Genomic DNA, 16,227 nt, shown 5'->3' on the forward strand with positions numbered 1-16,227 from the left:
AAAATTCACATGGAACCAGAAGAAACACAGAATATCAAAAGCAATGCCAAGAAACATGGACAAAGCAGGGGGTGACACAATCCTGAACCTAAGGTATAATACAAAGCTACAGTCATAAAAACAGCATGGTATTTGCAAAAAAAGCAGACTTATGGGTCAATGGAACAGCATAGAAGATACAGAAAGAACTCTAGGCTTCAGTTACGTGAGCTTTGACAAAGGTGTCAAATCTCTTAGCTCAAGGAAAAGTAGCCTCTTTAACAAATGGTGCTGGAAAAACTGGCTATACACATGCCAGTGGTTGAACTTAGACCCATATCTCTCACCGCATACTAAATAAAATACAAATAGATCAAAGATCTAAACATTAGAGCAGAAACAATCTGCTGGAAGACAAAATATGTAAAACTCTCAAAATAGGTGTAAACAAAGACTTTCTAAATAAAACCCCCATTTTGCAAAAAATAACACCAAGAATTGATACATGGAATCATATTAAATTAAAAAAGCTTTTTGTGCACCAAAGAAAACCACCAACAATGTGAAAAGACAACTTACGGAATGGGAAAAAATTCTTGCTAGCTATTCCTCAAAGGACTAACATCTAAGGCTGGGGATATAGTTCAGTGGCGTAAGTGCCTGCCTGGCAAGTGCAAGTTTGATTCCTGGTACAAAAAAAAAAAAAAAAAAAAAAGGACTAACATCTAGAATATATAAGAGGTTGAAAAATTAGCCCCAACTCCAAATTAAAAGCCCAATAAAAAAAAAATGGTCATTTGAAATACACAGACTCTTCTCAGGTGGAGAAATACAACAGGCCAATAAATACATGAAATAATGTTCAACATCACTGGCCATTTGAGAAATGAAAATTAAAACAATATTAAGGTTCATCTCACCCCAGAAAGAATGGCTACCATCAAGAAATCCATGAATAACAAATGCTGGAAAGTTAACAGAAGAAAAGAAAGAGAAAAAATAGTGTATTCCAAGTATATTTCTGTTGTCAGTTTCTGGTTTCATTTCATAGGATTTCCACTTCTTTGGCTATGCTCAGGTCTTTATTTTGCTTTAAGTGTGGTCTATTTTGAATAAAATGAAAATTCCCAGAAAATAAACTGTGGTTAAAAAAATCATTTTTAACATATAGATTTTATATGCATATGTCTTAGAGAATGCCTTTATTACTTATCATTTATTAATTCACTTGGTTTTGTTATATCAACATTCACACAGTCTAATAGCAACCGTTTTTTCCTCACTTTTCAGTGTTTTAATCTATTTTTTTTCTTTTTATTTTATTTTATTGACTCAAACTTCCAGAAAAATGTTGAATGGTACTTATAGTAGTATGCATGTCAGCTTGATGTTACAACTTTCAGTAGTTTTTTTGCTGAAAATATTATTAAAGTGGTGGCTATTCATAGTTTGCAAACTTTGTATTCTAAAAATTATTAATTCCACAAGTAAATACAAGAGTTTTCTATATTTTGGAAACAATTGCTCTGGTCCACTCTTCCATATCTTTCTTCTTAATATAGACTATTTTCAGCAAGTCAGGAAAGTCCTCACAATATCATTACCTTATATATTGTACTTTAAGTTTCAAATGGATTCACTCAGCAGATAAATGATTGAATTTATAATTAGTTTATGAAAAGTACTGAAAATATAATGATGCTTTATCTTAAAGAATCTTCAGACCCAGGAAGAGGATGGAAGAAAGTAAACAGGGAATCTTCTACACTGTGTATGATGGGGGAGGCACAAAGTAAGTGGGGAGTAAAAACTAAAGGAACACCCAGTCTAGCACTAGGGTGAGGATAGGGTCAGAAAAGACTTACAAAAAGAACCAATGTCTACTCTAAAACTGTAAGGATTAGTAGGAACTAGCCAAGTTGTTAGGGAGGTAGGCAGTATAACAGAATAGTAAAATGGCTGGAGGTGCAGTTTTCTGGCATGGAACTTACATTAGTGTGCACGAAGCCATAGATTCAGCCTCCAGGAAATAGTAAACACCTTGGAGGCAGGTGATGTGGGTTCAAATATTGGTTCTAGCTTCTGTTTATACTTAGGAAGTTTCAAAATCTCTCTCGAATCACTCTACTTCATTAGGAAAAAAAATCAAAGGGGAATTACAGGCATGCTCACCACTACCTCTACCTGTGTCTACGCCCATATACTGGGCTTTTCTGATAACACTGTTGGTGAATTTGCATTGTTTTTGTCAATGAGTAGGTCTTCTGTCTGCGTGCTAGGTCCTGTGCAAATTCACCTTCTCAAGGACTTTTTTCCCTCCTGTGTTATAAATGCTTGCTTTCAGATTTGCTCTTTCTCATTGCTATTATAAAATTCTTTTACTTCTGTCTTTAAAACAAAATAAAATTCCTTTCTTGACTGCACTTTCCTCTCTAGGCATTGCCTCATTACACTCTTTATAGATAAACTCATAAACATTGTCTCTATCTGTGATGGTGAACCTTTTAGAGCTTTTAATGATAACAAACAGTCTGCTGTAGCATATATGCCTTAAGTTCTCCATGACTGATCTGTACTCTTCCTCTCCAAATTCTTTTTTGCTACTCATTACGGCTTGTATATAGATGTTCCCCCAAAGCTTCACAGAGTCATAGGTGGGGCTTTTCAGAGATGGCTGGATCTCGGGTGTGTGATGCTGGGATCGAGGATGAAACGCTAGGATTAAGAGTATGAGTGCTGCCCACCCTAAGGCAAGGTATCCTGGATAAAATACAAGTGACAGAAAGAGTTGTTTGTCACTTGCTGCTTGCTGCATTCTGCCTGCTCTGTTTGCCATGGACTGTTTCTCCTCTGGGATGCCTCTCTGGTGTGCCACCTGCCTTGTAACTCCCAAATTTTATGTCCAACCCAGACATTTCCATTAAATTCTTGGCTTACATACAATTTAACTTCTTTATCTGGATGTTGAATAAGCACCTCAAACTTGCCTGGCCCAAACTGATTTCATTTCCCTCTGTAATTTGTTCCTTCCACAGTCTTGCCTGTTATAGTTATTGGCAACTTGTTTTTTTCCAGTTGAGGCCAAAAAGCTTAAAAGTCATTACTGACTACTTTCATTCTCCCATACTCCACATTCAGTATGTCAATAAATCCAGTTCGCTGTACTTCTACAATAGATCAAGAATGCAATTGTATCTTTCCATTCCTAGTGTTACATTGGTCCAAGTCACAATTACCCTTTACCTAAAGTATCACACATGCCTACTGTTTCCATGTTTTGACTATGCCACCCTCAGTCTCTTTGCATGGTAGCAGCCACAGAGATACAGTTAAATATAACTCAGCATGTGCTTAGTTCTTTTCAAAACTCCCCAATGGCTTCTAATCTTACTCAGCGTAATAGCCAGAGTCTCTATAATGGCCTACAGGAGCCCAAAAGATAAGGTGTCCTGTGAATTTTCTAAATGTATCCCTATTATTTTCCCTCTGGCTGTATACCTGTCATATTAATTTCTTTGCTGTTCCAAAACTACCTAAGCTTTAGTACAGTTTCTGATTCAGGGTTTTCATACCTGCTCCAAAAATGCTCCTCTGCTAGTTATCTTCACGTCCAGGTCCTTCTGTCTATATTCAAAAATCATCTCAGCAAGGCCTTTTCTGAACACTTTAAAACTGCAGAATCCTCCTGAATACTCCCTACACTCTTTTTCTGCTTTATTTTCTGCAGCTGTTAGTGTAGTAGTACATAGTTTAGTTATTTATCTGGTTTGTTTTTCTCCCACCCACCCAGTCTCTAACCCAGAATTTGAGGTCATGAATGTAGAGGTCCTCAACACACACTTACTAAATAAATGCATGAAAAGGGGTGTTGTTTAAATCACAGTGTAAGAGAATATGAGTCTTGTAGTTATCTGTGTTCTGCTATTAATAATTTCTTTTTATTTTAAAGAAAAGAAAAATAATAAAAACAATGGCATAAAATTTCAAAACAAGGTAGTAGGAGAGTAACAATGGTTAGCATATTGCATATTGGTATCTTCAAAATAGTTGTTCATATTACAAGATGTAGGAATGAAAGACTGATCAAACAATATAAGCATAAACCTTTCCTTTCAATGAGCACAATGAGCTAATAGCAATTAGTAGAATAACTACCTTAACTATTCTCTGTGTATATATGTGTGTGTATATGCATATGTATTTATTTGTCTATTTTTCCTTGATGGGAATTTGGGTTGTTTCCATGATTTGCTATGAGAAATTGTGCTGCTATAAACATGCTGCACATATATTGCTATGGTATGATGATTTTAATTCTTCTGGGAAAATACCCAGAGGAGGAATAGCTGAGTTAAATGGGATCTCTAAGCCTAATTTTTTGAGGAATCTCCAGACTGATTTCCAAAGTGGTTGCACCAGTCCACATTGCCAACAACAGTGGAGAAGGGTTCCTTTTCCTCCACAGCCCCTCCTGCATTTGTTGTTGGTTGATTTCTTAACAGTAGCCATTCTTACCGAGTTGAGATGAAATCTCAGTGTTTCAATTTGCATCTCTTGAATGACCAATGATGTTGAACATTTTTGCATATATTTATTTGCCATTTGTATTTCTTCATCTGAGAAGTGTGTATTCACATCAGATGCCCATTTTTGGAGTGGGTATTTGAATTTCAGGAGTCTGATTTTTTTCAATTCTTTATATATTCTATATATAAGTCCTTTATCTGAGGGACAGTTGGCTAAAATGTTTTCTCACTCTGTGGGTTGTGTTTTCACTCTATTTGTCTTAGTTAATTTTCTCTCACTGCTGAGACAAAATACCTAACACTCAGAATTAAAGAAGGAAAGGTTTATTTAGCTTACAGTTTGTGAAGGTTTCAGTCCATACTTGGCTGGCTCCAAGGCAGAGTGGCACATGGCACACGGCAGCTGTGCATGGCAGTGGAAAACAGCAAAAGCAGCAAGAGCAAAATGTGGGAGCAGCAAGCAAGCCTCTTTCTGTCCCTTATATTGTATGCAAACTACCCACCCCAGGGCAAGTGTAGCACTCATACCCATAATCCTAGCATTGGACCATGAATCAATCATAAACTCTAGAAGCCCACCCCATGACTGCATGAGGCTTTGGGGGGACATCTAGACACAAACCATGACATTACTGGTAATTTCTTTTGATGTACAAAAGCTTTTAAATAGGATGAGATCGCAGTGTTGATTCTTTGATGTGTTTCCCATGCAGTTTGTGTTTTGTTCATGAACTCTCTGCCTATCCCTATATCTTCAAGATGTCTACCTACTTTCTCTTCTAATAGAATTAGTGCTTCTGTTTTAATATTTAGATCTTTGATCCAGTTTTGACTTTAGTTTAGTCATGGTGATAGACATGGGTCTAGTTTTAGTCTTCGGCATGTAGAGAGCCAGTTTTTCCAACACCATTTATGACAGAGGCTATCTTTCTTCCAGTGAACATGTTTGGCCCCTTAGTCAAAGATAAGGTGGCCAACTGTGTTTGTAGTTGTGTCTGCATCTTGTAATCTGTTCCACTGTCCTCAGGTCTGGTTTTTTTTTTTTTTGCCAGTACCATGCTGTTTTATCACAGGAGCTTTGTAGTATAATTTCAAGTTAGGAATTGTGATGCCATCTGCCTTGCGTTTGCTGCTCAGGAGCACCTTTGTTTTTCTATGTCTCTTCTGGTTCCAAATGAATTTTAGGATGGTTTTCTCTAATTCTATGAGGTATGCTAATGGTATTTTGATCAAGATTGCATTAAACCTGTGTAACAATTTTGGGAGTATGGCCAGTCATAATGTTGCCTTTTCCTATCCATAAGCAAGGAATATTTTTCCATTTTCTGATGTCCTCCTTTTCCAGAGTACTGTAATTTTCAATATATACATCCTTTACTTCCTTTGTTAGATTGATTCCTAAGTATTTCATTTTTTGGATGCTATTGTGAAGGGAATGGTTTCCCTAATTTCTCTTTCAATGAGTTTGTTGTTCGTGTACAAGAATGCTATTGATTTTTGAGTACTGACTCTGTATCCAGCCATGCAACTGAATTTGGTTACTAGGAGTCTTTTGGTAGAGTTTTTGGCGTCATCTATGTAAAGTATCATGCCATCTGTGAATAATGATAATTTCACTTCTTCCTTTCCTAACCTTACTTCTTTTACTTCTCTGTGGTCCAATTGTTCTGGGTAATGTTTCCAGAACTATATTGAATAGGAGTGGTGACAGTGGACATCTTTGTCTTGTTCCTGATTTTAGAGTGGAAAGCATTCAGTTTTTGTCCATTTAGTATGATGTTGGCCATTGGTTTGTCATAGATGGCTTTTATCAGATTGAGATAAAGACCATCTGTTCCAGTTTTCTGTAGTGTTTTTATCATGAATGAGTGCTGGACTTTATCAAAAGTTTTTCTGCATCTATTGAGATGATCATGTGATTTGTGTCTATGGCTCTGTTGATATGGTATATTATACTTATTGATTTGTGTATGTTGAACCATCCCTGCATTCCTGGGATAAATCCCACCTGGTCATGGTGTCTAATCTTCTTGATGATTTGCTGAATTCTGTTTGCTAGTATCTTATTGAGGATTGTTGCTTCTATGTTCATTAGGGAGATTGGCCTGTAGTTCTCTTTTTGGTTGGATCCTTCTCTGGTTTTGGTATCAGGGTAATAATTGTTTCCAGGAATGAACATGGGAGTATTGCTTCCCTTTCAATTTCATTAAAGAGTTTGAAGAGTATTGGTATGAAATCTTCCTTAAATTTTTTGTAGAATTCAGCAGTGAATGCACCAGGACCCAGGCTTTTCTCTGTTGGTAAATTTTTAATTATCTTTTCAATCTCATTAACTGATATTGGGTTATTGAGAATTTTTATACCTTCTTGATTCAGCTTTGGTAATTCATACATATCTAGAAATCTGTCCATTTCTTCTGTGTTTTCCATCCTATGAGAGTAAAGATTTTCAAAGTAGATATTAATGATCTTCTGAATTTCTACAAGATCTGTAGTGACTTCACCCTTATCATTACTCAATGCATGAATATGAGTCTTTTCTTTCCTTTTTTGATAAGGTTGTCTATCACCTGTAACCCATTAGTTGTTTAGGAGGGTATTACTTAATTTCCATGTGTTTGTGGAGTTTTTGCAGTTTCTTTCACCATTAATTTCTAATTTCATTGTGCTGTGGTCAGATAATATACATGGGATTATTTCAATTCCTTTGCTTTTAATTATGCATGTTCTGTGGGCTAGTATATGGTCTATTTTAGAGAACTTTCCATGTGCAGCTGAGAATAATATGTATTCTGATGATGTTGGGTTGAACAGTCTGAAAACATCTATTAAGTCCATTTGTTCACAGGTTTGGTTCAGTTCCATTATTTCTTTGCTGATTTTTTGTCTATTTGTGCTATTAATAATTGACAAATGACAATCTATATTTATCTGGACCAGAAAATACTTTAGATTCATTTGGTGCTGACATCATTTACTTTAAAAGTTTGTCTTTCCTTCCCTGTTTATAGTGTTGTATGTGTTTAATTTTAATTTACTTTTTCATAAAATTCTTACTTTTATATTTAATTGATGTGTACCAGTGTTAGATTTTTTTCATTTCAGTGTTTGGTTGATATACTTAAGAATATGCCCCATGGGATAGTTATGCTGAATTACTAGATCAGGACAGACTTATAAGAAGCATTAAAACTTCATTCTAATTCTCTGAATGTTTCAAGGGCTAAAAAATGAGTCATTACCTATTTGTTTATTTATAACTTAATTTATTTCTATAAACATTTTTAGTTCTATATTATTATAGGAAAAATGACAAAATAGGCTCATTATAAGAAGGCGCAAGCATTATTTGAAAATTGCAATTGTAGCTTATGACACTGGAAAGTCTGTTAAAATAAAGCTCAATTATTCCTCCGAGGAGTTGCCAATTTATATTTTGCATTTCTTAGAAAAAACTTTCTGTTATATATGATATTTATGCTCCTTTTTCTTAGTTCTAGTATTTTCATAGCTAACAAGCAAAAATGGAAAAGATATTTTCACTCACATGCTTATGTATACATTAACATAATGCCAATAGCTATTGTATGTAAGATACCACGTTATGCTCATCAAGAATCAAGGGATCTACATGTATGAAGCTGTATAACCCAGAAACTTATCTAACCTTTCTGAACCTTAGATGCTCTATCAATTAAATGTGTATGACTATGGTGTTTATCATAGAGGACTGTTGCAATGATTAAACTCAATAATGACTGTAAAGCAATGGCATAAAACCTGGCATTCAGGTAAATGCTTGGTAAGCACTCAGTGATACTTAAAATATGTGTTGCTACATCTGTTAAGGTTCTCTTAGATGCAGATAACAAAGGCAAACTCAAGCTACATTTCATTTGTTCAACAAGTTATTTGAGAACTTATCATGTACCTTACTTACTAGGTACTATGCTAAGAAAGGATAAACAAAAAAGGGAAATTTATAAAAAGGATGTGAGGTGCTACTTAGAACTCAGACCTGCAAGTGAATTTCATTCAGAAAGAAACTGAACTGGGGGCTGGGGATATAGTTCAGTGGCACAGCACCTGCCTGGCAAGTGCAAGGTCCTGAGTTCAACTCCAAGTAACGAAAAAAAAAAAAAGAAATTGAATTGGAAACTGGAATGCTGCTGGAAATCTAGGAAATATTCTATCTCTATATATATACTCTAATTTTCAAACTGCTTTCATTTTTCTTCTCTGTAGATCAGCTTTTTCTAAAAGAAATTTTGATGATGAATTAAAGATGGATACTCACAGACTAACAAGTATACATGTTACTGTTCCAGCCACAAAGAGAGACAAAGATCTTTTATCTTAATTTCAAAAGCTTAAGATCGGGATCAACTATCCATCCTTGTCTAAACAGGAAGTCAACTAATAGACTCATTCTGAGTTGAACAAATATTCTAAATGATAGGTAAGCAACTATTCTCCAAAATTTATAAAAAGGAAAACTAAGACTGAAAAGTGTGTCAGTTTCTCAAGGATGTGTTGGCAGTACTCAGTGCCGGAGACCTAATCCAAGCCCTGGAGCTGTGTAAGTGCAGGGTCAGTCCAGGAGAATGGGGACCTCCTTACATTGTGCATCCTAAGAGGTTTCCTTGCTTCACTGTAGTCCCAGCTTTGCTAAATGCTTTGAGTTCTTTTTTTGTTGTACTTGTGTTCTTGTTCTAGTTACTCTTCTCATGGCTGAGACAAAATACCCAATATCCGAAGTTAAATAAGGGAAAGTTTATTTTGGCTTATAGTTTGTAGAGGTTGCAGCCCATAATCTGCTGGCTCCAAGGCAGGCTGGCATGGCAGCGTAGCACAGCAGAGAAGAAACAGCTCATGGCAAGCAGAAGCCAGCAAGAGCAACCAAGCAGCAAGCAACAAGTAGTAACCCTAATAGCCCTCTTTCTGTCCCTTATATTTTATCCAGGCTACCTGCCCTTGGAGCAGATAGCATTTATACCAAGGCTAGGCACACTTAATCTTAGTGTCACACCACAAATCAATCCTAGCATCACATCCTGAATCCCAGCAATATGCACTTTAGATCCAGGCACCTCTGAAAAGCTCCACCTATGACTACATGAGACATCTAGATACAAGCCACGAGTTCCCTTAATAAAATTTGTCATCTTCACAAACTTCAGCAAAGTTAAATGTTAAGACAGACTGATGTATTCATACTGTGCTTTGCAAGAGAAGTATGTCATTATAAACATTCACAAATTTTGTACATCATTAAACAATATGCCTTCTAGAACATTCTAGTGAAATCAGAAACTTACCTTCCCATTCTGTTGGGATATCACCTACTTCATAGTCAGTTTCATTTCTCTTTGCTGCTTCTATAATCCTTTTCTCTCGAATAGTTTGTCCTATAACAGAAAATGCATTTTTAAATGAACCTATGACATAGTAAGCATTACAAGCAATATCTTCTTTTTTGATAATGTATATCCTTTCATAATGGTAAAATAACTAAATTAGACTAAGCTCCCAATCACTCTACCCTCTCCACCAGGCAGAGGAACACAGCCAGTGGGATACTGTACTTGCAAACCATGGCATCAGAGAAAGGAAAAGCCAAAGAGTGGAGTATGAGAGGATATTGGCAGGCCCTTGGGAATCTGAAAGCAACTATGCCACTACAATTAGGGATGAGAATCTGAGTAATAAGTAAACTGCAGCATGGGGCCTCACAAGTAAGCAGTGTCTGGGAGTGGCAAGATTCTGTGAAAAAAAGAGGCCAGACCTACTCATAAATAATTACTGGGCTATTCTTTCCCCATTTACTGGGAGCCTTGTGCTTATGAAACATCCTGTATGTTTTCCATGGCTGCTGGCAGGCACCCACAAAAAACAAAAACAAAAACAAACAAAAACCCAACATTCTCTGCCAGGAACTGCTGAAAGAAGGCAGCTCTGAGGTTTTACCAAGTTCATGAATTACAGTGATGCTTCGGGAAAAGGGATCAAAAAAAGATTGTGGGCTGAGAGACAGACAGTGGCACCTGGGTTAGAGGGCATTCAGGGATGCACTAAGCAGAAGGCTCCTAGAGGAAAAACACAGAGGCAACCCTAAGATTTGGCCTGTGGAGAATCAGGTGTTAGGCCAATTATACCATACTCTCCCTCCCCACTGTAACTCCAGTGGTAGGTTGCAGGACAGAGAGAAAAGTTACAGTTAGCCACATGCACAGCCCAGCAGACCCAGAGAGCCACCTTGCTCACAGGCAGGCATTTAAACAAATCACAGAGACAAGCTTTTATTTTTTCCTTCCCCTTCTCTTTTCTTTTCCCCTTTCCCTTTTTTTTCTTCTCTCTTCCTCTCTTTCTCATTCCCTTATTTTCCCTCCCTTCTTTTCCTCCTTTCATTTGGCATATGAAATGACTATCTTACTTTACATGCAAAGGAGAGTAAGAATTAACCAGTGTTTGAAACTAAACAGTATTTTTCATGGGCATGTCAGGGTAACTCTCATCAGAACTGTGCATACAGGATCCAAATATAAATTACCAACCAATTAACAGGTTCTGACATACAACTTTCCTCAATCTGTAATTTTACTTTTCTCCCCCTATATCCCTCCTCTTGCTCCAATAAAATCTCTCTCACACTACCTCGACACTATCCCATTACTCAAGCTATAAAAATAATTCAGAGTCCTATCTAGTGTCTTATCTATTCCATTCATTGATATTTCTCTTCTCTCACTCTCTTCTTACTGACATATTATTCCTCTGCCTTGATGGATTGACCACTGAGTTCTATAATGCCAACACTTCTCAAACACTTTACTAAAATTTGTAGGGAACTCCTTGGTCTCTCAGTGTACTGCGGGAGGAACAGTGGTGGGTCTGAGGAAAATAAAGACAAGAGACAAAACATGGGGTCAGGTGCAGTAGCCTCTACCTCAAAGGGCTACAGGACTGAACAATAATAGTAGGGGCATTTATTTATACCCTTGAAAACTTAGTATCATAAGAGGCAATGTTGCCTAGTAACTAACAATTGAAATTGTCCAGGCAGGATGGTTTTTCTCAAGACTGATGTAGCTTGACTGCTTGAGGCACTCTGGCTCTGTCCTGCTCTCACACACATGACCAATTTCCAGCCCCAGCTGCTCCCAACAAAAATTGAAAGGGCAGGAGGACTTCCAAACGTTCCAGGATGCTAGCATTACCCTGACTGCAAAACCAGACAAGAACCCAACTAAAAAAGAGAATTACAGGCCAAACTCTTTAGTGGACACAGACATAAAACCTCAGCAACATACTGGCAAACAGAATGCAACAAATCATCAAAAAGATCATACATCATGAACAAGTCGGCTCTATCCCAGGGATGTAAAGATGGTTCAACATCCACAAGTTAATAAATGTAACACATCACACAGACAGAAGCAAGGAAAAAAATCACTAGGTCATCTCAATAGACACAGAAAAAGCTTCTGTCAAAATCCAAAATCCACTCATAATAAAAACCCTGAAGAAAATAGATATAGAAGGGCCTCATCTCAATGTGATAAAACCAACTTATGATAAATCTACTGCCAAACAATGCATTAAACAGTGGAAAAATTAAATCCTTTAATAAAGGAATCAGGAATAAAATAAGGATGTCCACTATCACCATTCTTGTTCACGATAGTGCTCCAAACTTTAGCCACAGCAATTAGGTAAGAAAAAGAAATACAAGATATATGTATAAAAAAGAAAGAAGCAAAGCTATCTTTATTCACAAACAACATGATATTTTACATGGAAGATCCAAAAAATTTCACCAAATCCAGAAGTTATAAACAAATTCATCAATGTAGCAGAATAAAAAACCAGCATATAAAATCAATAGCATTCCTGTATACTAATAATGAACTCATTGAGAAAGAAATAAGGAAAATACTACCATTTACAATAGCCTCAGGAAAAATTAAATACTTAGGATTAAACTAACTAAGGAAGTGAAACACCTCTCTATCTTAGTCACTTTCCTCCTTGCTGGGACAAAATACCCAATACTCACAACTTAAGGAAGAAGAGGTTTATTGTGGCTCACATTTTAGTGCATAGTCAGCAGCTCCAGGGAAAGATGGCATGGCAGTAGGGTTGAGTGGAGGAGATCTGTTCAACACATGGTGGACAGGAAGCAGAGAGAGAGAAGGGAGGAGCTGAGGGTGAAGTCAAACCCTTCCACGACACAGCCTCAGTGACGTAGTGTTTCTAATCAGATCTTTCCACCTAATGCAGAATCAGCAACAAGCCCCCATAATCCAATCATCTTCCAAAAGCTTTGCTATATAAATACCTGAGGCTCTAGGGGGCCACCCAGATATAAACTGTAATAACCTCTATAATAAAAACTACAGTATTCTGAGAAAGAAGATAGAAGACATCAGAAAATAGAAAGATACTCCCTGTTCATGGATAGGTGAAACCAATATTGTCAAAATGGACATATTACCAAAACATAATACAATCCCAATCAAAATACCAACAACATTCCTTATCAAACTAGATAAAACAATCCTAAAATTTATATGGAACCAGAAGAGACCCAGAATAGCAAAAGCAATCCTGCAAACAAAATCAAAGCAGGAAGCATTGTAGTCCTGAATTTCAAGTTATATCACAAACTACACTGATAAAAACAGCATAGTTCTAGTAAACACATACAGATGTGCACACATGCAGACTTACACACAGATTAGTGGGAAAGAATAGAGGATACAGAAACAACTGGACCCTGGAGAGAAGGCAGAAGCACACGGATCAAGGGGAAGCAGCAAAAGGAGAGAGTGCTATCAAAATCCAGTATCTGTTGATGCAAATCTTGCAACGTCTGTAATCAGACTGAATATGAGGTGTTGGGGAAGGAGAGGCTGTGGATGACTGAGAAGGTTTGGGTCCAGCTGATCAAAATAGAACTGGTTCACTGAGATAGAGAAGACTATGGGGTATGGTGGGTTTTGTGGAGAGAGGAAAACAGGTCTGTTGGACACATCAAATTTGAGGGAAATTGAAGGTATAAAACTGGTAATCATTACCAATCAGAAGGTATTTAAAGAAAAAAAGAACCAAAGAACAAGTGTCAGGTCGGTAATTTCTTAGTATGAACTAGAAATAAAGTAAACTGTAAAACTAAAAAAAAAAAAAGAAACAACTGGAGGCACACCTAGTCATTTGATCTTTCACACAGAGGCAAAAGACATATACTGGAGGAAAGACACCCTCTTCAACAAATGGTGGTGGGAAAAATAATTATAAAATGAATAAATATTAAACCAGATATTATATACATTTTAAAAGATAAAATAATGGTAATCTTTTCTCTTCTTTTGTTTTAGAAAAACATAGTTATTTCTGATCAAAAATACTCTTGGCCCTCCCTGTATCTGTAGGTTCCATAACCACAGATGGAACCAACTAAATATTCAAAATATAAAATTCTTAGGTTTTTATTTTTTAAAACATTCAAAAAATTGCAACTGTATTGAACATGTACACATTTTTTCGTGTCATTATTCCCTAAAGAACACAGTATAACAACAATTTACGTAGTATTTACATTCTATTAGGTATTATAAGTAATTTAGATGATTTAAAGTATGTGGTAGGCTGTATGTGGGTCATATGCAAATATAATGCTATTTTATATAAGGGACTTACGGATTTGCAAATTTTGGTCTCTGAAAAGTGTCTTGAAACAAAGTTTCCATGAATACCAAGGTCCTACTAAACATATTTTATATTAATATGCAACTGATTTATTAATGTTCTTTTAAAACTAATAAATACTGTATAATTTGCATTTTGAGTTTTAATATGATAAATATCAATACATATCCCATAAAAGATTCTTTCAACAACCATGATAAATTTAAAGTGAAAGTTTAAAAAACTCTCAACAACCATGATAAATTTAAGGTGAAATTTAACCTGAAAGTAAAATGCTAAGAATTATACGTACCACTAAAAAACAAAAAAATCAAGAATGCAAAAGGCATAGTGCTCAAAGGCAGACAGATGGGTAAATAAATAAACTGGGGGATAAAAGAACTTTTGCTTATCATAGTGCTGAATAGCAAATATGGCACAAATCCCAGGGTTGAAAAAATTATCATTTTGTAATCACTGTAGTAAAACTAGGCTCTGGCAAGAATTATTAATGGGGCTTGGAATGTATCTCAGTGGTACAGTGCTTGCCTAGTACATATGTAGTTCAAAGCCCTGGGTTTGCTCCCCAGCAAGGTGTTGGGGGAGTGATTAATGAAAGGGTATTATCTTTTGTTGTTATTTAGAAATAATTTCCCTTTCCTCTATATGTAAGGTATTTTTACATTTACAAGTTAAGCAAGACCCTAGGTTCAATACCCCACAAAAATAACAATAAAAATAAAAGTTGAAGCTGGGTAAGACATATATTAGAGATGACTGGGGTAGGAATTATCATGGATTATGCTACCTACCAATTACTGTCTTACTAGGGCCTTAGCAACCCTATGGGTGAGTTAGACTGCTGACAGGTGTCTGAGGCAAAAGATATCAATATTCCTGAAGAATGAGACAGCTGACTTATGCATCACTTTCCCAGGACCACTACTCTACACAAGCCTGCACAGCTATTTGAGTAGTCTTTAATCTTTACATTCCAGAGTTTCAGAACTCAGAAGATATCTATAATAGTGGAGGAGAGACTTTCTTTCTACCAGTATCAAATCAAAGGCAGAAGCCTGTTTTGACTGTGATCCACAAGTGCATGTGATCCTTGGTAAGAAATTTCAACTACAGGTCTACTTCCTGCCTAGTATTTCCCACTTATGCAGCAGCATGAGAGATGCGTGGAAGCTGGAGCTGACTTGGGCAGGAAAGAGAGGCTGGACTGAGAGACATGACATCTACCTGAGATAGTTGTTCTCATGTAAATAAGCAAGTTTCAGGCGTTTGATGTTTGACAGGAGCTGCAGGCTGGGAGAGAGGGTGATGAAGAAGTAGGATGGCCAAAATAAGACTCTTAGAGAGTGAGTTCTGGCTTTTTATCACAGTGGTAGTAAGCTGTGTAAGGAGGTGATAATTCTAAGTATAAAAGACTGAATTTTGCACTGGAAAGGAGGCTGGGAAGTATAAAAAAATGCATAACAGAAGAAAGTGAGGGCTATTGAAAGCCAGAAGCACAACTACATATATTGGATATGCATTTTTAAACTTTGTTACTCTGAAGCATTGTAAGTTAAATGAACATCAATTATGAGTACTAAAATAGGAATTATTACACTGGAAGTCATTTTTACATATGCTTTAAAGCATAATTTGATAAAACTTAGATGCAGCATCTGTTTATTAAGAAACTGCTATGTACCAGGTAATGTTTAGTTTATCTCTCATCAGTAAAAATCCTTTTACAGATGAGCAAAACGAGGCCCAGAATGATTAACTTATACAAATACACACAGCTGAGTGAAGTAGTATGAAAGCTGGCATTGGAATTGAAGCATTTCTCCAACTCCCAACCATAAGCTCTTTCTGTTTAAGGTTCTAAAATTAGCATTTGCAAAGTTCATATGTGGTATCATTACAGATATCCAATTAAAAACTAACTTTTTATTAATAACTGTCATAAAATATTTTCCCATGGTGATTAAATGGGGCACTTTTGCTTGAAAAATGTGACAATTCTACTATTTGACTTATT

General features: G+C 36.3%; 1 protein-coding gene across 4 annotated transcripts in view; it reads right to left on the reverse strand.

Annotated features, from left to right (window-relative positions):
* The window catches only part of Ndufaf2 (NADH dehydrogenase (ubiquinone) complex I, assembly factor 2), a 94,419-nt gene that overhangs the window by 44,896 nt on the left and 33,296 nt on the right, over positions 1-16,227 (reverse strand). For 3 of the 4 annotated variants that reach the window (XR_001235670.1, XR_001235671.1, XM_013518417.1), the window contains exon 2: positions 9,824-9,913. Coding sequence is in view for 2 of the 4 variants with exons in the window: in XM_013518417.1 (XP_013373871.1) it covers positions 9,824-9,913 (90 nt within the window). In the remaining 2 variants the exon portion in view is untranslated. Of the gene's footprint in view, positions 1-9,823; positions 9,914-10,090; positions 10,122-16,227 lie in introns of those variants that run through there. The other variant, XM_013518418.1, reaches the window with a different exon arrangement.

This window comes from Chinchilla lanigera, unplaced genomic scaffold (genome assembly GCF_000276665.1).
Source record: "Chinchilla lanigera isolate Chin_1 unplaced genomic scaffold, ChiLan1.0 scaffold00045, whole genome shotgun sequence".
NCBI classification, from domain to species: Eukaryota; Metazoa; Chordata; class Mammalia; order Rodentia; family Chinchillidae; genus Chinchilla; species Chinchilla lanigera.